This window comes from Mandrillus leucophaeus, unplaced genomic scaffold (assembly GCF_000951045.1).
Source record: "Mandrillus leucophaeus isolate KB7577 unplaced genomic scaffold, Mleu.le_1.0 Scaffold147, whole genome shotgun sequence".
Classification (NCBI taxonomy): Eukaryota; Metazoa; Chordata; class Mammalia; order Primates; family Cercopithecidae; genus Mandrillus; species Mandrillus leucophaeus.
In genome coordinates this window covers 3,475,078-3,498,848 of record NW_012101443.1, presented here as the reverse complement: position 1 = coordinate 3,498,848, position 23,771 = coordinate 3,475,078, and the positions used below count along the sequence as shown (strand labels likewise).

Below are 23,771 nucleotides of genomic sequence, written 5' to 3'. Positions count from 1 at the left end.
AAGTGGAAAAAAAAACATTTTAAGTGCCTAATTTAAAAAGTTTTTTAAAAGAACAAAGGAGGTTGTCAGTACTATTGGGCTTTTTGCACATCTCAGAATCTTAAAAAACTACTTTAGAAAGAGAAAGTAACTAGCTCTAGATGCCTGTGGCCAACCTCGTTAGGAAGGCCCATTTAAATTATCTACCCAAAAGCACTCTGAGTTTCTCTCATCAAAACCATCTAGTTTATTTTCATTATTGGGCCTCACGAAGACTAAGGATGCAGTATTTAAATTAACCAAATACTGCCAGATTTGTACTGCTTCATCACTTATTTTAATACTTGAAACACTTAGCAGCCAGGAGGTGGCAAGGTGCTAGAGGCACAGCATTGTATAAGATAGGCAAGGGGCTGGTCCTGTGGAACTTTTATTCTAGGGGAGCAACACAAGACAATAAACACAGAGATGAAAAATAAAAATTTTTAGATAGTGCTTAGCACAATGAAGAACACACATCAGGGAAGAGGACAGGAGAGACAGCAACCTGCAGCTTGCTGGAATGCTACCTTACACAAAGCAATTGATGTGGTTTGGCTGTGTCCCCACCCAAATCTCACTGAATTATAGCTCCCATGTCCCCACCCAAATCTCACTGAATTATAGCTCCCATAATTCCCACATGTTGTGGGAGGGACTTGGTGGGAGATAACTGAATCATAGGGGCAGTTTCCCCCATACTGCTCTCATGCTAATGAATAAGTCTCATGAGATCTGATGGTTTTATAAGGGGAAACTTCTTTCACTTGGTTCTCACTTCTCTCTTGTTTGCTGCCATGTAAGATGTGCCTTTTGCCTTCCACCTTCTGCCAGGATTGTGAGGCCTCCCCAGCCCTGTGGAACTATAAGTCCATTAAACCTCTTTTTCTTTATAAAATACCCAGTCTTGGATATGTCTTTATCAGCAGCATGAGAATGGACTAACACAGTGATTATGTGAAGGCCTCTCCCTGAGAAAGCAGACCTTCTCAAGTGTGAGATGAGAAGGAGCCAGCCATAGAAAGCCTGGGGGAGACCATTCCAGGTACAGGCCACAGATAGTGCAAAGGCCCTGAGGTGGAGGTGAGGTGGCAGAATATGCTGGGCTGGAGAGTGGCACGTGTTTAGAGGTAGATGGGGGCCAGATCATGCAGGACCTTGTGTGCCAGGTGAGAGTTTGGATTAGATTTAAATTCTAAATATGGCAGGAAACCAAAAGAGTGGTTCTAAGCAGGTGCTTGTCATGATCTGAATTATGTTTTAAAAACTTGCCTCAAGCTGCTGTATGGAGAGTAGAGCAGAGGGGAGCTGGGAGGCTAGTCAGAAGTGTTTGCATGAGACTGGAGTGGTAAGTCATGATCTGGACTGCAAAGGGAGAAGCAGACTCCAAAGGGAGAGCCAGGGGGCTGGTGTGAGCAGTGAGGCTGGGGAAGAATGAAATACGAGTAAACAATTTTTCACTTGAGCAACTGGGTGGGACTATTTTCTCAGATGAGAATATTGGGGCAGGAGCACATTAGGGCAGGAAAAAGGGGAGTCCGGAGTTCTGTTTTGTCCTCATTAAACTTGAGATGTGCATTAGCATTTAAATGAAGAATATTAAATGGCAGCTGGAGATGGTATACATTTGCAATGGCAATAAAAAGGGATTTGAAGCCAAAGTATTCATTGAGATTTCCTAGGTAGAGAAGGGGCCTCAAGACTGAAGCCTGAAGAAGCCCAAAATTTAGAGGTAAGCTGAAGAAAACTCATGAGAGGACTCTGAGAAGAGGGTGTGATCAATAAGAAAGTGTGGCATCATGATGGCGGAGAGAAGGAAGTATTTCCGGAAGATGTGAGTAGTCAACCACGTCAAGTAGCTGCCAGGTGGACAGAGTTGAGAAATTGGTGACATAAAATTCTCTGGTGATGTGGAAAAGAATGGCTTTGGTATGAGGATGCAAGCCAGAATGGAGTAGGCTGGAGAGAGAGGGGAGGGAGGGGAGGGAGGGAATGGTGACTGTAAGCATAGTGCGTTGGAGGAATCCTGCTTTGGACAGGGGCAGGAAATGGACTGTCGGTGGAAAGAGGTCATAGTGTCAAGACAGATTTTCCTTCTTGTTTGTTGTAAAGGTATAAGATAGTAGAGTTCATGTTTATATATTGATGCACATGAGCCTCTACTTACATACAAGATCACTAAGGGGCAATGCAGCTTTCCTAATAGTCCTTATATATTAGAGAATTGAGCTGAAAAAGACCATCTAATCAAACCTCCTAATTTTATACAATATGAGGGCTTACACACTTACCACAGTGGTTTGGATAAGTGATTTGCGTTAGATTACCCAGTGGATGAAATGCCTCAATCCACAAATATTTAGGACCCCTCCCACTCCCCCACCACTCAGGGCTGCTTAGAGATCATTAGGCAATATGGTTTCTCCTTTGCATCCTTATGCAAAAGATGGGAGTGGGACAGGTTAGCCCTGATATACTTTAATTATATTGGTTACCTGATGAGAATAAACTATCACTTTGTGCATTCAGTTTGGTCAGCATATTATTATTCTCTTTGAGTGGAATGAGAAATGGAATCTTTCTAGAATATACTTCCCCCTTCCCCCAGGCTGCTTGGAGTTTTTATTCCAAACTCTCTGTATCAGGTTCTAAAGTTCTGGCTGAGATTAGCTTTCTTTACACCCACACTGGTTGATAGTCTCCTAGGAAGCTTCAGAAGACCCTGGGCCCATCAGCTCACTGGGATAGAGGGGCAGCTTGGGCTTTCCGGAGACCTTGGCTCTGCAGATGAACAGCTGTGTCTCTAGACACAGTCACATCTTGCTGGGAATCACCAGAGGCCTGACGATAAACCAGCCTGAAATAGTCTTGTTTCATGTGGACGCCTATATAAAGGCTCCATGGATGTTGAACTGGAGAATCAGCGGGAAAAAAGCCACGTGAAATCTGGGTCTCCTAGTAAGCCATGAGGGGACAGTTGTCTGTGGGCAGCTGCAGAGTGATGAAGCGCATATGGGAAGTGGAGAAAAAACTGATCAAACACTTGTGGTTTGGGCTGATGCTTCTCAGTGCCTTGGGATTCTAAAAAGCTTTAATTTTCCAAAAAAGCAGTTTGTTCCACTTACTTGGTGAGTACAAAACCTGATCTTGTATGGTTGGTTAGTTAGTTTTATTTTGTAATATTTGTCTGTCTTATTTTTTCCATTAAACCCCTCAGACTGTATTTGGGCCTCTTAGTAAGTTATTCCTGGTACCTGAAATGCCCTTAACAACTTCTTTATCCATCCAGTGAAAACCTCTTCATCCTTTAGGACTAGCTCAGCTGTCCTTTCTTCTGACAAGGCATCTGTAACATAAGTAGCCCCTTCTCTGTGTCTCTGATTTTAGTACAAACCACAGTTCATTGTCATTAACTGCGTTCTTTCTCACTATCTATGAACTTCTTGAGGGAAGATCATCTTTCCACCATCAGCTAACGCATGGGTTAGCATAAACTGGCCAGCGTTTCTCAAAAACATAGTACCAGATATGCGTGCTTTAGTATCCCCTGAGGTGTTAGTATTGCAATGAACAGGATCTCTCTTTCTTTTTTTGTTTTTTGACAGGGTCTTACTCTGTCACCCAGGCAGTTGTGCAGTGGTGCTGCTCACAGCTCACTGCAGCCTGATGCTCGTGGGCTCAAGAGATCCTCCCACCTCAGCCCCCCAAGTAGTTGGGATTACAGGTGCATGCCACCATGCCCAGTTAACTTTTCTTTTTAAGAGATGGGAGTCTCACTATATTGTCTAGGCTGGTCTTGAACTCCTGAGCTCAAGTGATCCTCCTGTCTCATCCTCCCAAGGTGGCTAGGATTATAGGCGTGAGCCACCACACCTGTGTGCGGGGCTAAAGATTCTGCCTTTTAAATAGGCTGCCTAGATAATTATTTTGCACGATGAAGACTGATTATTCTTATCGTAGGCTCTTGACAAATGTTTGTTGATTTATTGATATGGACGTTTGTGCCTTGGAAACAAGATTTAGGTCAATGACTCATTCTTTATGGTCAGTAGTTTCCAGAGAGGAACATTCTCCCAAGATTACTTTTCTCAGGTACAGCCTAAATATAGCCTCAACTTTATTCACCGAAATCACCAAAAAGTTATTGCTTGACCTTCTTTAAAAATGTTTTTCCATATTCTATTCAGCTGTTTCTTAATACCCACATTAGGAGGAGCATTCCGCTTCTTGTATAGTCTGGTTTTGTGCATGTGTGAGATGGTGACTGTGATGGAAATGATGTGTATGTCCTGATCTGCAGAGGACTCAGGATATGTAATGAAGTTTGCCCAGTCATTGTCAACCTGAGGACAGTTCTCAGGGGACCAGGGAGGTTTTAGAGAAAAGCTGCTTTGTTACAGTTAAAAGTTGTGGAGAAGTTTTTGACTGTATCTGGATAGTATTTACAATGACTAGCATCAACAGGGTGCCAATCAGAGCTGCTGGGATTGAAATCTATTGTGTTGGAATTATTATAAAAAGCAAGAGAAGATAGAGTGATATGGACCCAGAGAGTTGTACTCTCAGTTTTCTGCAGAACTATTAGCTTATCAATAAAAAAAATCAGATCCATTTTTCCTTCATAATATCCAGCCAAACACAGCTCCAAAAATTGGCCCCAAACCAAAAGTAATGACTCATTCTATCCCAGACAACTTCAGTGTATGCCAATCCAACATGTAGGCCATATGTGAAATGAACTAGGAGTTCTGGCATAGACATTGAGCAATGTCAAGCTGACCTTATGTGTGGTTACTATAGCATTATGAAACATAAAAGGCTACCCTGCAATGCCCCCATAAAAATGGAATTCTCTAAGGTCCAATTGTATGTCAACCTGTCTCCACAAAAATTGATTACAAAACGAATAACCCAGAAATCACAATAATAAAATATTTTCCAGGGGCCTATCTTTAGTTGAATTGGAAGACCCATTAATTGTCAAGAAGAAAGTCCGTCAGAATGGTCGAATTCTAACAATACTCAGAATCCAGATCTGCAAAATTCCAAATAATGTCAGTGAAATCCCACAGATCCTCTCTAATAAGTACCAACTTTATGCCTTGAAATAAAGACTCTAGTTTTATATAATGGTCATGAGAATGTCTGGACAGAATATACCGTTTTGCCCAGTCAAATCAGTGTCACAAATAATTATACGTAACTAGAATTGCTCATTGTTTAGGAAGTTCTAGCCTCCGCTGTATCCTCTGTAGATGGAATCCATTTGAAGAGCTTTTTTTCTCACTCCCTTTCTCTTCCAGGGAATGCTTTGTGCCAGTGTGCGTTTCTTATATAACATTTATGTGCCCCAAGAGGGCACTGATCATCTGACTATATTGGCATACAGCATACACTGTAAGCATGCAGATGTGATGAAGATTTTGCCAATTAATGTTTCCAAGTTGTGGGAGATTTTCTGCTGTATCCTTGGCCTTCTAGGCTGGCCTAGAGCATGACTATTGTGTCCTCTCTACTGACTTTATTCCAAGGGAAGACTTCAGGGGAATTGCAGAGTATTTATGACTGCTCCAGATGTACCAGAAGGCCAGAGGGCTCCTAGAATCATTCAGTATATGAGAATTCTTCAGTAAAGTGTAGCCCCAGCACCAGAAAATCCTTTTTCTCTATTCTGGTCCAAAGCAGTTTTATCCCTACCACAGTCTGTATCTAGATTCCAGAAGCTTCAGGGGAGCTCTTTATGGACCCAAGAGTCAGGTATCTACAAAGTATGAATGACCAAACTCAATTAGCAGATAGGATCATTTAGTAGCAGACAGCAACTGCAGCTTTTGGCAGGATCCATTTTGCCAGTCTTGGAAACTCTTCCCCTTTGTGGCATTCTTTTGGAGGATTTTTCTCTCTTTGGAGGATTATCCTCTTTTGGAGGATTATACAAAAGAGTAGAAGCATATAGATGTTTTGGAAGTGGGTTTGGCCAGGAAATCACATCTGTTGTCAAACTGTCATTAAGAAGAATAAAATAAAATATCGAGAAAGGTAGCAAGGTAATGGATAACTGAAGGGAAAGTTAAACTCCTAAGTTTATTTTAATCAAACACTTAAGTCTCTGGCCTCCCTTCTACCTAAATATTCTCATATATTGATTCAAAATAAGTGTCACCCCCTGTTTCTCTTTTGCTCTACTCCTAACTTCAAATGCTAATATTGGTAAACTAGTTCAAAAGACCAACAGTGAGGGGAAAAGTCTTGGAAAGTTTAGTGTTGGTTGTGTATGCTTTTTATTGGAGATCCTGACTTACTAATATTTTTCTTTCTAACACACTTGAATTAACTAATTTTATATATTTTTTGTGATACCAAAGACATCAGCAGGCATAGCATGTTACAAATGTAATCTTCCTACTTATTCCCATTAATGTACCGCATATAAAGCACATCATTTAAAAATATTTGAAGTAGCCAACTGAAAAAAGTGCACGTATGTATGTGTGCACATATATAAATAAAACCTAATAACTACTTAGAAAACACTGTAAATGAACTGTGTTCTCCAATTAAAACATAAAAGCAGCAGCAATCTCTAGTGAAAGGAAGGAAATAAAGAAAATAGAGATCAGTTCCCATTTTTTTAACCTTCAGTGGACAGAATTATTCCCACTTAAAGAGGGAAAAGTTTACTGCAGATCATTAATTGCTTTGTTCATACCCTAAAAACCTTATAGGGAAAAATCACACCTTGGTCACACTGAGTGACAGAGAAACAGTTGTCAGAGTTAGACATGTTTTCCACTAGAAGAAAAATCCAGTTACCAACTACATATGGGCTCATTCTGGGTTCCTGGAACTGATAGCACATCAGCATGTCTTCTGAGACTCGTGCATGGCATGTTATTACAGCTGTATATCATCAGAGCAAAAAAAAAAAAAAATAATTGGTTTTCCTCGGAGTATCTCTAAGTTGATGTCATATTCAATAACCCTGTAGTTGAAAAATCTATATATGATGGATGGACTCTGGACTATCTTTTGAATTTAATTCCTCCTGTGCCAGCTTCTCTAGGCCTTGTTGTACCTGTCATTTTTAGGTGAGCACATGCAGTATTTACAAAATGCAACCAGGGACTAGGCATGGTGGCTCACGCCTGTAATCCCAGCACTTTGGGAGGCCAAGGCAGGTGGATCATCTGAGGTCAGGAGTTTGAGACCAGCCTGGCCAACTTGGCAAAACCCCATCTCTACTAAAAATGCAAAATTAGCTGGGCGTGGTGATGTGCACCTGTAATCCCAGCCACTAGGGAGGCTGAGGCAGGAGAATCATTTGAACCTGGCAGGCAGAGGTGGTGGTGAGCCGAGATCATGCCATTGCACTCCAGCCTGGGTGACACAGAGTGAGACTCTGTCTCAAAAAAAAAAAAAGCAACCAGGCACTATTTCTGCCAGATAACGAACTGCTGAAGAACAATTTGTCTTGCACGTACATTGGCCTCATTCAGTCTTAACCATGCCACCACGGAGCCAGTCTCACCTAGCAACCCCACACTGGGGTCAGTGCCGAGGTGCAGCTTGAATCAGTTCTGTGCATCACAGCATGAGGGTGGTGGCTTCCCTTTCTCTGAATTTGAGGGCTTCAAATACAGCCTTAAACATACAGGCATCTAAGATGGGCTTCCACGCACACTGCCGGCACATCCTCATCAAGAATTCTTCCTTGTGAAAATAAGTACGACATCTGGATCCACTAAGGATGCTTCTTTTGTTCATCCTGGACAAAAGGATCCAAACTTGGACGGGGAAGCCTGGAGCTGACTGTCCTGGATTAGCCTAGCATCAGTACCCTGCATGGCCCTATTTGTCAGCATTGCAGGTCTAGCCTTGGGGGTGACTTTAGGATGTGGCCTCTGCTAAGGGGCTTAGAGTTTAATCTCAGGGTTCAAAGCTGCTCTTGAGCCTGGGGATATGGCTTGGTTTGGAACTAGATGCAACCTGGCCTCCAGTTGGAAGTGGCATGCCCAAAATTTGAAATTCAGATTTGTGACACATGAGATGCAAATTAGTGTCTTCTTGAACTCAGTTTTATGTCTGACAATCAGTTAATATATACAGTTACAGAAAGGCAAAACCCCCATTAGTCTGTATGCCACTAATTTGAAATGTATGTAATATAATCTTGATGAAATTAATCTCACCTTTTACCAGAAGGCAATGTTGTTTAAATTAATAAGTTAATAATGAAAATATTAAGTTAATTACTAACAATTATTTAAGAGAACAGATGAAGACAACAGAATTTCCTTACCTATTAGCAGAGCTTCTTTCTCTGATTTTAAGCCTTGGCTTCTTTTCTCAATATTATTCTCTCGGTCTTGGTTGACTAATGCAACTGTCAACACATTGATTTCCTATAAAGTTAAAAACCAAAAACCATATATAGGTTTATGTAGATGCTGTGCATGTCAATAAAAAACACCAGATCTCTTAAACTCTATAAATGAGGTCATCACTTCTATTTATAACTAAAGATCAAATCTTTTATACAATTGATCTATTTGCCCAACAGTAGAAAAGTAATTATGCAAAGTTAGGCTCCTAGATACTGCTCCCAGCATACCAAGTAATTCTCTGCACAACTGGCAAATTTGGCACAAATTACCATAGATTTTTGTCCATGTTTTCATTAAACTCTGTTCACTAAAACTGTATTTGACTATAACTACTTTAACATGTTTTATTTCAAATACGAATAATCTTTGGGAAAGCATACAGGAAACTGATTTATAATACCATGCTAAAAATTTGTCTGAGTGTGTGGAGAAACAGGGCCTATTGGGGAGCTAAGATAGAACCGTTAGAAGTGTTTTTAAATTGAGTAGGTATGGATCCTCATGAATAAATGCAAGAGGCAGATAAAGAAAAGCTTGGAAAATTCTTTTTTTTTTTTTTTGAAAACTAAAAATGAAGAGTTGTACAACAAGCCAATAACATGTGAAACATTGAGGCTGGACTATTTTTAGTTCTTTCTGTGGTCTTTTACATTTAAAAACAGAGATGAAGATTTAACTCATACCATCCTAGACTTTTGATATTAGGACTCAAAATGGAGAGTGACTTAATGGAAAGTCAGATTAAGGATCCGCCTATATGACCTGCATATATGGAATAGTAGAATCCTATTGTTGATTGTGTTTTCATGGAGGCTGGCTCCCAAGATCCCGTTTTTGATTTGTAAGAGCATCTTTCGTCTCTAATAACCTTTGATGTACAGCCGGCTCCAGACTTAGCTTAGACCACTCCCCAAACTCAAAAAAGAAGTTGAGTCTTATTGGAGGAAAGTTGCTCACTGAAAGATGGCTCCAAAGAAGGACTAGTATATTGAGCAGTGGCGGGGAACCTGCAGGAATGATAGAGAACAGGTAGGGAGAGCCAAATGGAAGAAGAAGAATTCAGAAGGTTTGAACAAATGGGTTGACAGATGTTCCCAGAACAGGAAGTGGTTATAGGAGAGATATTTAGATAGTTAGTACAAAGCAACAAAACTGGTCAGATCCAAGAATACAGGAAGTATTGGGAGCATGCCGAGCCTGCAAAAAGTGAAAACCACACCTGAAGGCATTCAAAGAAAAATAAACTCAGCACATGCCATCAAAACAGATCTATGAGCTTAATTTAACTTATGAGCTACTACTCTGTAATCCAGGGGTAATTAGAAATTGCCAAGAAAGAAGGCTCTACTGAGAAACTGCAGTTGGTAATATCTGATGAGCATTTGAGAGGCTCCTCTTAAGGTCCCACTTATTTGCTGAAGACCAAGTGATGAAGACTGAATGAGAAATGAAAATGGATAAGGTAAAGAATTGAGAAAATCACAATGATGTGATGATATATCACAGGGAAGACCTTGGTTGGCTAGAGGGTACAACAGGCCTCAGGCTGATGGTAGGAAAATCCCAATAAGGACAGGAGTCAGAAAGAGTTTGGGGAGTGGTCTAAGCTAAGTCTGGAGCCAGCTGTACATCAAAGATTACTAGAGATGAAAGATGCTCTTACAAATCAAAAACAGGATCTTGAGAGCCAGCCTCAATGGAAACACAATCAAGAATTTTAAAATAGAACAAATCCAAAGGCTTATTATGTATATGGGATTAGAACATTTATAAAGAGGAATTGCAGGAAAGGAAATAGAAATTCCTCCTATAATAAAATAACATTTGGTACTTTCCTATTAGGCTGATTAGGCACTTTCTCGATTGGAGCAGAGCAGGTCTGTATGTACACATCATCTTTCTAGGGTAGTGGGGTCAGTGGGCCTGCTGAATTCTGTTAGTTATATGCCCTAAGGACAAATAGGTCCCACAGGGACTTGGCACTGGACTTCCGGGCCTGGGAGGTTAAGATTGCTGAGCAGATGCAGGCTGAGGCTCTGTAAGGTCTCCCGAGAGAGGTGTAGGAAGAAAGAGGATGGAAGAACATTAACCAGGATAATGACTGCATCATTAAAAAAATACAAAAAAATGAACCCTGGAGCTGAGTGGAAATAATATCTCCAAGACAGGGTGATCTGTTCACAGCCTAGATGATAATTGGGGCCAAATGAAATTATTCAGAATGAGTTTAGCAGATAACAGGCCCACATTAATTGCCAAGACTGAGTGGTGTCCTGGGGCCATCACACAGTTGAAGATCCAGTTTCATTAAGCGAAATGGACTGTAGAGGGCAGGCAGATGTCAGGAGCCAGCAGAGAAAGGCAAGGGCAGAATAGACAGACCACCTGAGAGTGCTGTTTTCTTCCCAGGTCCAAAAGTGGAGTCACATAGAAAGGGGCACTCTAAGCAAGGCTCAAAGAAATGCTGCTGAATCAACAGTGTCTACAAGGAGCCAGATAAGACTCAGTGATTCTTGCTTTGATGATGTTTTAGGGTTGGAAAAATTAGTATGGAAAGATAAGAGTCTTAGGGTCACCGTTCTGTGGAAGTATTTCTTGAGATTGGATACTGGAGTGTGTGCTCTGCTGACCACAAATGGTGTGCTCTCACGCAGTCATGGCCAGTGACTGGAGTGGACACATCTCTCTGCATGGTTCCCACAACAGTCCAGCAGGCCTGGGCTTGACGGAGACCCAAGGCTTGGCAGATATCCCAGCTTTTGGGGACATCTGTGAGTTTTGTTCAGGTTGGAGACGGAGTTGTTTTTCTGACTCCTCTAGGAGGGAGAAGAGCTATGCTGGAAGTGGTACAGGATCATTGAAGCTGATCAGGCAGGCTCCAAGGAATGTTTGCATCTTATAATAAACTGGCCTTAAGAATCTCCAAAAGGGAAAACATCATTTCCATTAGAATCAAGGGTGTGCCCAAGCATATTAAATAATCTATAGCATCGAGTGAAGTGGACCAACTTGTGATCGCTCAGAAGAGTCACTACTGACTAAGCTCTAGATCCTCAACCTGCCTTGGGCATGGTATAAGCCCAGGCTCTTGCTGACAGAGTCACAGAGCTAATTAGATGGGTGAATGCTTATGTCATCCGTTTTGCCAAAGAGCACAGTTAAAGTTAATATAATTGTGTTTCAAGGGATAGAAGACAGGATAGTGATTTTAGACAGCCACATTATATGTTGTGGTTTTACTTTTTCCAACTATTAAAAAAGGAGAGTTTTGTTTTAATGACTTTAATCATGGGTTTAATCATGTGTTCCTTAGAAAAATAAGGTTAATTTGATTTGTCTGTATTTATATTGGTATTGTTCAGTTGAACAAGATAATGACAAGTATTGATAACCTCCAAGTTTGGGGTAGTCTACAAAGTAGATATAAGCAACAACTGTACCCTCTCTCTCTGTTTTTATTTAATGTCTAGAAATAGAGCTCCATCATCATGATTGGTTAAGGTGAAGGGAATACACAGAATGTGGAATTAATTAATTCCCAAACCAATTCCCTGTTGCATTTAAGCTAAGTCTGTTTTTACTTTCAGCTACCGAATAAATATTTATGCTACATACAGACATCACATGCCTACTATATGCCAAGGAGTTCTAAGTTTTTAAGGATATGGCATTCAAAGTGATCAGAAGTGCAAGCTTACCCAGGGACCAGCAAGCAATTCTTATAAAAGGTCTAAAAGAAAGAAATATGAGTAGATGAAGCTGGAGAAGTAGGTAGATCATGGTAAGAAGTTTAGATTTTATCTGGGAGGCTTGACAAGTGAAGAGTTTTCAGCTCTGCGTTTTAGGACATTGGTTTGGAGGCAAATGAAACTGGAGTCAGCCTACTGCAAAAGTGTATCCATTTTTACCTTTTGATGATGACAGTCAAAACCCAAAATCAATGGTATGCAAAGTGCAAACAGCATTTAAGAGGTAGAACTAAAAAAAAAAAAAAATCTGGTGACCTGGCGGCTGATGAAAACATTGAGAACAAGTAGGTGGCTCAGTGAATAGGAAAATGGAGAAAGAAGCTAGTCTGGAAGAAGATTGCGTGTTCAGTTTTGGAAATGTTCAACTTAAGGTTTCTATAGCATCTTGTCAAAATATTTTGGAGGAAGTAGGATGTGCACGTTTCTGAACTTAGAAGCAAGGCTCTGACAGCTCTTTTTATGGGGCCTTTCTCTGGTTTTGTTTGCAGCAGGAAATCTTGATGTTTTCTTGTGGGACAAAGAGCAGGCTTGCTTACACTTGATATAAAAAATGTAGATTCCCAAGCTCAGTGTTTCTATCTTGTAACACAAACCACTGCATGTACTGGCATCCTTCTGGGCCCCTCTACAGAGATGCTTAGGTTATAAGATCCATGAGAGGAAGTCTGGTGAAGCCAAAATTCTTCTGAGAACAGTCTCTCAGTTGGATTTCATATTCTCTACACAGGACATTCCAACTAATCTTTTTAGTAATTGGGGAACACATATTATGGGACACGGAATCATAAATTATGCATGGTTTTGCTCCTTTCTTAAAAAATTCATGGTCCTTATTACTCGCTCCACCCCAAGTCTCTAGAGAATGGAAAGGACCTTATCAGAATGGGAAAGTTTTACCATTGGAAACATAAAGTTATGAAGACCCTTTATCCTTTTATCACCTTAAAATCCTTTAGCCTGATAGATGCAACATGCCCAGAAGAATGATGAGTCTACAGATATTCCGGAAAAGAGGTTCCAGATGCCTAGCCATTACAAAGTAGAAGTGAGTGAGTGGGGATGGGATGGGAGGTGAGGAAGGCTACTAAGTACAAATTGTTAGTGGTATACAAAGTACACAGCGTGAAGGGAACATGAGGATGGAGACCAAGAGTTTCCTCCCAGTGAGATCTATTGGATTATGAAGTAGTCTCCCAAAGGAAGTGGCAGGAACACAGTAAAAGCACCCCAGACTAGAAAATGCACTGCAGGTAAGTAACAATTCTGCACTTGACATGAGATTGGAGATTACCTAATAAATCTTTTCTCAGTCTACGTTTTAACTCTAATTTCTGTGATACTTAGAAGGAGTCATTAAAGGGGCTGGAGAAGAGGTTTTCAGTAACTGGAAACTAGATATCACAGACTTTTAAAGAGATTTCTTAAAGAGTTAGCTACTCGAAGGCAGAAATTTCCCTTCTAAGAGTCCTCATCACTTACTTTGAGAAATGATCAAAGTAAGTTATCATTTAGAGGAGCTCTTTTTCAATAGTTTACTGAGCTAGAATAGTGCTTTGTTATTTTTTGTTTCTCTCCACCTACCCAAGCCCCTAAGGACCAAGAAAATGGCTTCCCTGGCTTGTAAAATCCTTCTGTTACTGCTTTCACTTAATTATTCCTGTGGTTTCCTTACCTTTAGGGCTGTTTTCTTTCTGTTGCAAAGCTTCTTGAATACATGTTGTCCACCTGTGTCTACTGCCTCATCATCTGAAATCTCAGCTTTTCCATCAGTCACTCCAACAAATCTGCTCTGAATATATTTCCAGTGACCCTCTTCTTGCCAAATGATTATTTTCTCAGTCCTCTCACCATGTGATATTTGACACTCTTGACACTGGCCCCTCTTAAACCATCTGCCTCACATCTGCTACACAGGAGGTCCTGGTCTTTTTCCTCCTAATTTCTTCTTTAGTCTTCACTGGCTTTTTTGTTCCCTCTGCTGGCCCAGTGAATGTAACGAAGAGGCTACCCTCTTCCTCCTCTTCTCTAGCTTTGGCCCTTTCCAAAGTGTGGTCCCCAATTTTTCTTCTCTGTTCCCTTTTATTAGAGTTCTTTCATTCTCATGGATTCAGCTATCATCAAACTTAATTCTTTAAGCTTCTGTTCTTTACCACCCACTGACCACTGGGCTTGTCTGCTTGAATTTACCAATGCCCAGTTCAAATTCAGAATGGGAGGTGGCCATGAGGCAGTGGAAGAGACACTAAATACTTGGGTTTCAGCCTTGGCTCTTCCTGCAACAGCCGGGTAACCTTGGCAAATTATTCAGCATCTTCAAGACCCAGATCACTTTTCTAAAAATGAGGGTGCTGGGTAGGGCCAATCATCTTTGAATAGTAGTTGATGGAACCTCATTAGCTTTATAGAGGTGACATGGATGGCCCATGGGGACACATCTCTGGAATTCTACTCTTTTACTCCTTTCTTTTGTTTAATGATACAGGGCTCCTATGTAAAGCTTCATTTAAAGAAATGTCCTTAGACCGGGTGCAGTGGTTCACGCCTGTAATCTCAGCATTTTGGGAGACCGAGGCAGGTGGATCACTTGAGGTCAGGAGTTCGAGACTAGCTGGCCAACATGGTGAAACCCTGTCTCTACTGAAAATACAAAAATTAGCTGGGTGTGGTGGTGCAGGAGAATTGCTTGAACCTGGAAGGTGGAGGTTGCAGCAAGCTGAGTTCACACCACTGCACTCCAGCCCGGGGAACAGAGTGAGACTCTGTCTCAAAAAAAAAAAAAAAAAAAAGAAAAGTCTGAGTCCAGGTCTTTCCTGATGTAATTTTCTAAAATTCTGTAATTTTATGTCTAAAACCCAGTTCACCTCACTCATCAAACTGCATCCTCTTCTAACTTTTCTGTTTTTATTAATGTGAGCATCATTCTTCCACTTGCTGGCACTCAAACCCTCATTTTGTCTTTGATTCATTCTCTACTATCCCCTAAGTGCTTTTAAGATGTCTCTAAATCCAGATTCTCTCAAGTGTCTGTGAGATGTCTCTTGTGCCGCATTCCCATCTCCACTACTGGTGCTCTACTCTCAGTTCTACTTGTTTCATACTTTGTTTTAGGGATGTGGTCTCACTGTGTTGAGCAGGCTGGTCTTGAACTCCTGGCCTGAAGCGATCCTCTTGCCTCAGCTTCCCAAAGCACTGGGATTACAGGTATGAGCCACTGCACCTGGCTGATTTCACACTTTGACCACTTTGCTGCAGGAACCTCCTACTTTGTCTCTGCCTCTAGGCTCTTCCTCTTCCAGTCTGTCTTACATAATACCACCGGTCAATTTTCTAATATGTGACTCTTATCTCATCCAACTCTGGTTTAAAACTTCAGATGCTTTCTGACAACCTACAGAAAAAGTCAGATGCTACTGCTTGGCATTTGGGGCCTACTCCTATCAAACTAGCCTATCTTCTTTCTATGCTATGTCCGGAAATGCTCTTAGAAAGCTCTCTCCTTTTCCTTGCCACTTCCTACGTACATTTTACACACAGCACAAGTCCCGTATCTCTCAGAGGCATCTGTTTCAGGCCACTTGCAAGGCTTCCTTATCTGCACACATTTCCTACGCCACTTTATATGGCAGTTCATCGCTTATATATCACGTTTCACCTTTTTGTTTCCTCCATAAAACCACTGCCGCCTTTAGACAGTAATCACAGTGATCTAAGCACGTGAGGCAGAATGGCCGAATGGAAGCTGTGTTCTAAATCTGTCACATTATTTACATACTAGATAACTTTAGGCAGGGCATTTCTCTAAGCCTTAACTGTTTTAAATGAAAAACATGGATAATACCCTATGCCTCTTCCCCATGGTTGCTGTGAGGACCAAATATAAGTGAGACAGTGCTTTCACAACTATAAATTTCTAGGAATATATTGCAGCATCATTATTACAACCATTACTCACTTTTATGACTCACAGGATTGACTGGATACAGAACAAGCGCTGATATATACTTGGGGTACTGAATCCATGCAATAATTCTGTATAAGACTTTGACTAAAATTATGTAAAAATATTTTTGCAAAAATGATAACTGTAGTTGTGTTCAAATAGTCGATATTTTCTATTTTCTCTTTTTCTGTGTCAGTGTTATTATCCTTATAATTAAAGAAGAAAGAAAAAGAAACCAATGATATACAGTTGTTGTTTTGAGGAGGTATGTGTAAGGATAGCCAGTTGCTGAATACTTGATTAACATACTGAGTGACACCACCCACCCCCTAAATAGAGAAACCACCGCCAGGTGACTTCGCCTGTGACCCTCCAAGGGCTGGTGGCCTCCATAGCTGCTAGTGCAAGGTGAGTGGGACAGCTGATAAGATCTGTGTGGTAAAGATTCACCATGTCACACCTGACTCTGCCAGCAGCATACCGCAAGGCTCGTTTTCTTTCCCTGCCCGCTTGTTCTGTGGCTGCCTTTTGCTGTTGGCTCAGTTCTGCTAATTGCTCATAGGCCCTACTCTTAAACATCACACTTCTTGAAATCTGGGGCCCTATAGATAATTGTCAAGATGTCTATCAGCGACATTCTTATCCTTTACTCCCATTTTGCAAAGTATCAAAAGCAATTCATCAAATGATATGCCAGTTGCCTATAACCTTCAGATTATTCCTTATATGATTAGAACTGTGGTTGGGGGAGGATGGAGAATGGAGATACCCCTCACACTTTCCTTTATGAGCCAGAGACTAGCACGTAGCAGGTGTCTAGTGGCTGATACATGAAAGAATGAGCCACAAACAATGGCCTGGAATATTGTAAACATGATGATTTGGACATCGAAGACACTGGTTTTATTTGCCACTGGCCTGCTGTGTTCCTTTGTTTCATTTTTGCTCTTTGTACAAAGACAGGATTGAAGTGGATGACCTCTACAGTGTCTTCCTGCTCCCTGATTCCATGCCTGCTCTGTGCCCTTTTCCCTGACGTGGACCTTCCCTTCAGATTCAGGTAGCCAGCTTGGTACAGACCATATAAACTTATCCTTTATTTCTGATGCCAATAAGAATTAGAGAGGAAAGAGGAAGCAGAGTGAGAAAAACAATTAAAAACCAAATGGATGAGGAAAGGATTGATAAGCATGAGTGACTAAGCTTTAGAATTTTTTATGGTTTCTTATGGGAACATAAGAATGCACCCATTCCCAACGAGTGAGCAGGATCTCAGGAATTTCCTGTGGGGCAGAAATCCTGAGGCCTTGATGATCTGTTGTGAAATCTTGGCACTGCTCCTGCTGAGGGTCATGGGCTCTCACCACTTCTGCCCTTTCCTAGAAGCCTTTGATGATCAAGGTCTGCACAAGGGGAGCCTCAAAGGCCCAACAGTTTTCAGCACCAGAGAGACAATCTGAAAGCAGATGTGTGGGGCTCCAAGATGCAGTGATTCATCATGATGTGACCATATTTTACATTCTGAGATGTTCCACCTCATTGGGGTTCAATTGCTGGATCGGGAGCACATACATTATGTCTTCAGACAACTCCAAGAACTGTGTTTTCTACGATTTCCAATTGCAAAGATTAAAATAGGCAAGAACTAGTTACGGGTCACATAAAGGACCCTTTAAAGAAAGATGAAAACAGTGTAGTTTAGTGCCAGAGATACCCAGATACAGCATTTATCCTGGTGGCCTTCTTTCTAGGTCATTATTGGTTATATTTATTTAACAAACACCTGTACAGTACTTACTATATGTAGGAAGTGTTATAAGCACTTCACAAATATAAACTCACTTAATTGTCATAAGCGCTCTTCGAAGTCAGGCTATTACATTCTCAATTTACAGGTTAAGAAAATGAATAATGAGGCTAATGACTTGTCCGAGGTCACACAACTAGTTAGAAGTAGGCTCAGGATCTGAACCAATGTTGTCTCGCTCCAGAGTCCTAACCACTGCACTAGGTTGCCGGTTGCGTGGGTATTGAGTGCCTGTTGCGCTCTGTGACCAAATCCCTCCTGAGGGCTGTCTATAGTCCTAGCTCACTCAGGAGCCAGCAAGGCTCCACGCAGGCCTGGTGAGCTGTGCTTCTTGCACAAACATGAAAGGAAAGGGGAGCAGGGAGGAAGCCACCCAGGGGCTGGCTGAGGAGCAGCATTAGCAGGGACTGAGGGGGCTGGCTGGCTGCTGCTGTTGGTGGTGACGGACTTCTTTAGTGTGACTTTTAACCACAGTCTGTGCAATGGGGAGGGATTTCAAAGGCAGGGTGCTGGGGCCAATGAAGAAGAAGAGGTGGGACACATGCTTTCTTGACTTGAAGGCTGTGGGTGTGGGAAAGCCAAGGTCAAAGCAGCACTCCAAAAGACTGGCTGGGCCACATGCAGGATTGGCTGGGCAGGTGGAGGCAAGGTCCTCAGGCAAGGAGGACCCCGGTGCTTCCCCAGTTACACCCCAAGGATGTGGCAATAAGTTGGAACCACAAAGGTGGTGGGAAGAGAGAGAAAAGGTGGATACAGAAGCCATTCTGAAGGAAAAATGGAAAGATTCTATGTGTGAAGCAGAGAGGGGTGAGTTAAAATCATTTAAACAAGTCGAGTCTACATAGCTAGCAGAATATGGATACCAGAATCAGAGATCACGAAGAATTAGAAGTATTGCCTCTAGGCTGGGTACGGTGGCTTGCACCTGTAATCCCAGCACTTTGGGAGGCCGAGGCAAGCGGATCACCTGATGTCAGGAGCTCGAGACCAGCCTGACCAATATGGTGAAACCCTGTCTCTACTAAAAATACAAAAATTAGGCATGGCAGCATGCACCTGTAATCCCAGCTACTTGGGAGGCTGAGGCAGGATAACTGACTGAACTCGGGAGGTGGAGGTTGCAGCGAGCCGAGATCGCGCCACTGCGCTCCAGCCTGGGCAACAGAGGAGACTCCGTCTCAAAAACAGTAATAAATAAATAAATAAATATTGCCTCTAATATTTTAAAATATTGGAGTTGAGGTCTTAGAAAGGCAGCTGGAAATAGGGAAGATGAGGGTCATGGGCTCTCACCACCTGTGCCCTTTCCCAGCAGCCTTCCATGGTCAAGGTCTGCCCAAGGGAAGCCTCAGGAGATTTTTCACGGTGGTACTTCAGGCTGTGAAGAGCGTGGACTTGAGTAGCTACAGCAGCGGGAGTTACATTTTCTACACACTGAAGAGAAACACAGCTATTTTTGAGATCAAGTGTATTTTTTCATTTGGTTATGTTCACAGTGGCACTCAGGCTGGGAATACCCCTTTCTGGCCTCTCTCTTGCATGGTCCCAGTGCACCTGTTGTCCCTACAGAAGTAGCAGCAGTGCTGCCTTTCACCCTCAAAGACATCGGTTTGAATTTTATGTGATCACTGTACCTACAGTCTCTACACAGCAACAGTGTCCTCAGTACCTGGCACAGTGCTCTGTACACAGATGCAACTGGTGTTTTTAAAAGAAAAAATATCAATAGTAGACCCTCTAATATTACATCAAATGAATTTGTTACTACATAGAGAGGCCAGACCTCATGGGTGAAAATCACTGGCCATCATAAGGGTTTGGTTAGTACCCTGGGCCTGGAGTCAGCTAGAAGTCTATGAGGAATATATATGTATAGCGGATAGTGAAAAAAACTATGCAGTCACTTTGGGCATGTAATTTTACAGCCTTTTGGTCCCTAAATGCATTTATTGTGGTATCATTTTAAATAACACAAATTCTTTAATCTCGTAGACTGAAGGACGTAAAGAAGTTAATTTTTCATTTGTATCTATTATTAATGCTTTCAGTGTTTTAAGTATTAACTTTTAATTTTTTTGGAGACCAAACCATAAACTTATAACCTTTTTCCTTTCTTTTCCAGAATATAAGATATATTTCCTACTTGACTTTCTTAGTAATAACCTTTGTTTTCTCATTACAAATAAAAATATGTATTCACTGTAGAAAATATATGAAATAAAGATTAAAAATTAACTGACATTCTACTGAGATATAAATGCTATTAACATTCAGATATTTGCCTTTTGTAGTTGATATATAACCCCCTCCCACATATATATAACATATATATGTGTTTGCATATATACATGTATGTATATATTGTTTAATTCTTATTTGAAAAATAGGATCATGATACATATATAGCCCCCAAATAGAATATTCTACATAAAGAACAGAGACTTTGATAGGAAAGGATCATTTCAATTTCTTAATGTTTCCCATTAAATACTAAGAGGATCACTGCTGCCTGGATCGTAACTTAATAATGACTATCACAGTTCACACCATGCTTAAATTGTGGTCTCAAGCTGGCAATTAAATGACTTTCTTTTGGTCTAGTTTTGTGACAGTCATGTTAAAAATGATCTAAAAACGAGAAAAAAAAATCCCTTTGTGTCCAATAACCGCATTCATTATTTAAACTGTTAAGTTGTAGTATTTTATTTCTAGTTTTACTATATACCACTGTAGACATAACCAAATGAAAAAATACACTTGATCTCAAAAATAGCTGTGTGTTTCTCTTCAGTATATAGAAAATGTAACCCACACTGTTATAGCTACTGAAGTCCACGCCCTTCACAGCCCGTAAAAGTACAAACATGAAAAATCTCCTCAACCAATAAAAATAGAGCAGCAAACAGAAGAAACTAAAGTGAAATACTTTTTTAAAATGTATGTATGTGCATCCAGAATTAGTCGGTTTGATTTATCTTGTATGCTATTGCTGGGAAAGATTAATTGTATTATGGTGCTCTTGGCATGTTATTTTCTCAGTTCATTTCTCAGTATGACATTTCTTCTTTTTCTCTGCTACAAAGCACCCACCATCATAACTTTCACCTGCTGAGTTTATGTTACTAATGATAATATTAAAACTTAGAGGGTTGTTTGACCTTTATAGTGGTAAATTAGTTCATCAAAATAGATGGGACACAATCTGATAAATGGGAAAGAGAAAGATTTGATTATTATTAAAGTAAAATCAAATTTTACAAGGTTTTCTGGCATACTGTGAGATCTTAGTAAATACTGAATATCTTCATTCTGTCACACCCCCAAATTGAATTCTCTCTATTCACCGCTGCCTTGCATATGCCACATATCACAACTGTTCCAAGAACCAAGTGTTCCTGATTGCTCCTGCATGGTGCATTGGAGATCCTCTGATTATAAACCAAATAATACAAATAATAGTGGTGATAATACTACTAACAGCCCTTATTGAGTGCTGAGTAGATGACAGGTACTGTTCTCTTACTATCTCCATTTTACAGATTAAACACTGAAGTACAAGTATGCCTCACTGTTTAATCTGTAAAATGGAGATAATAATAGTAACTTCCTTAAGTTTACACACCTAGAAGTTAGTGGCATCATGACTGGGCCCCAGGCAGTTATACCCCAGGGCTTTAGTCCATGCTGCCTTCTGAGTGAATGACCTCTCAGGAAACTATAGCTTCTCCACTTGGTTCAAGCCCTTGATCCCACCCCAAGTCTGTTCCTTACTGAGAAGTCTGCAGTCAGTCTTGAGTGAGTCCCTTTTCAGTTGTGTGCCCTCTCTTCATTGGGCCATGTGCTCCTGGAGGACAGTGACTGCTCTGTGATCCAATGTGCTCCCAACAGGCGGCACTGTGCCTGTCATGTGGACTTGGATGGACCTTGTTAGGAGTGGCTAGTTATGGGTCCAGTGATTTTTTTTTGTGTATTATCCAAATCAATGTGATTTCTTAATATCCAAATCAATGTGATTTCTTAAGAACCAGAGTCTCACAATTACTAATGATGTATTTTCTTTTGGGGTTGAATGGCAGCAAAGTGCAACATTTGGATTAAATGAAGTATCTGTACACCTCAGTTCAGTATAATTTGATTGGAATTTATTGAGCCTCCTCCTCTTTTCATTTATTGAGCACCTACAATAAGGGTACATTTTGTGTTAAGACAACAAGATTCAAAGATGAATAACAGTGGTTCCTGCTCTCAAAGAATGTAGGAGTCTAGAGGGCAGCCAGCTATGTAAAATGCATTAAAATACAGTATGACATAAGCCATGTAAAATATATTAAATACACTATGATACGTGCCATGACAAAGAAGAGCCAGGGTGCTGGGGAAGCCCAGAGGGGCACCTAGCCTGTCCTGGGGTGGAGAGTCTGTGGAAAAGTGTGGTCCACAGGCTGGTAACACTGGCATTATCTGGGAGCTTACTAGAAATGCAAATTCTCAGGCCCCAGCTTGGACCTGCCCAATGGAAAACTCTAGGGTGGGGCCCAGCAATCTGTGTTTTAAAAAGCTGTCTTAGATTCTATTGCTTATTAAAGTTTGAGAAGTATAACCTCAGAGAACATAAGACTCACAGATACAACAATTAGACAAGAAAACATATATCTAATTAAAACCTGTAAAATAAGAAAGTTGGATGATGTGATCTCTACCACGTCAGTTTTAACTGTCAGTCCACAAGACTTTTATACACATCTTAAAGTTAACTGGAGTGATGTGTGTTTATCTTCAAGATCACCTGCAGATAATATGCAGAAGGGAAGTTTGTACTTCTCACCTAACCTCTCCAAACAGATTCACAGAGCCGACTGAGGCTGCTGTAGTTCCATCAATGCAATCATCAATCAATGAGTATTACTAATGTGCCCACCTACATAGGCTTATTACTGTGTTAGGTTCTGCAAGGAATACATACAAATTCTCCACTTTAAGGAACATGATCTGAGCTGGGGAGATAAGCCTGTCATAAGTGGGTTGTTCAGGATGGTTGGAATGATGATAAATTGTAGGAATCTGGAGAAGATGGTAATTGATTTGGACTGATTTTAGGGTAAGGACCTAAGAAATGGGAATTGAGCTAGGCTTAAAACCAGGCAGAATTTGCATTGCAGACTAAAAGGGTGATAAGATAGATGGAGAAGCTGAGTTATCAATACAAAATCTAATTATTTAGCATTTTTAATGAATGGTGCACCAAGCTGAATTTGACCTGTTGACTCAAGCCATTTATTCAGGAAATCAGGCCAACATTATTTCTGAATACCAGGCTGATAGTTATTCTGTTTTTACCAAGGGGACTAGTTTGAATACTGTTATATAAAATGGTCAGGAATGGTATATATGCTTACAGCTGTGAGGCTTATATGTTATGCCTATATGTGTGTGTGATTGTGCATGTGTGTGGTGAGGGGGCCAGAGAATTATACTGACACAGGTACTGGGGCTTGATATAGATTGTACTTGTATACCGTTCCCATAGTTTCAAGTCATCTTCCTAAAATTTGGCATGAAAAGAAATTGCCTTTGCAAATTAGATTCTGCGAGTCTCATAAACATAAGTAGCTCACCAGCATACACTGAACAGTCTGGAAATTGTCCAGACAGAGAAAGCCACTCTATGATCTCATAGAGAGGCTGACAGAACAATAGAAACGACATGTTAGTGAGCATCACGGCCACAAGTCTCCCCTGCAAGGACAGTTTCAAGCTGGGAAAGCTGAGACTTTGAGGTTTTTCTTGGAAAAACATAATGAACAGATTTCTGTTATATTAAGTGTTCCAAGCCTGGTTGAATGTTTTCAGGGGAACCTAGAGTTTTCAGAGAA

General features: G+C 40.9%; 1 protein-coding gene across 3 annotated transcripts in view; it reads right to left on the bottom strand.

Annotated features, from left to right (window-relative positions):
- The window catches only part of ENOX1 (ecto-NOX disulfide-thiol exchanger 1), a 574,354-nt gene that overhangs the window by 14,366 nt on the left and 536,217 nt on the right, over nucleotides 1–23,771 (bottom strand). For all 3 annotated transcript variants that reach the window (XM_011974625.1, XM_011974626.1, XM_011974624.1), the window contains one exon: nucleotides 8,318–8,420. In XM_011974625.1, the coding sequence (XP_011830015.1) occupies nucleotides 8,318–8,420 (103 nt within the window). The remainder of the gene's footprint in view (nucleotides 1–8,317; nucleotides 8,421–23,771) is intronic.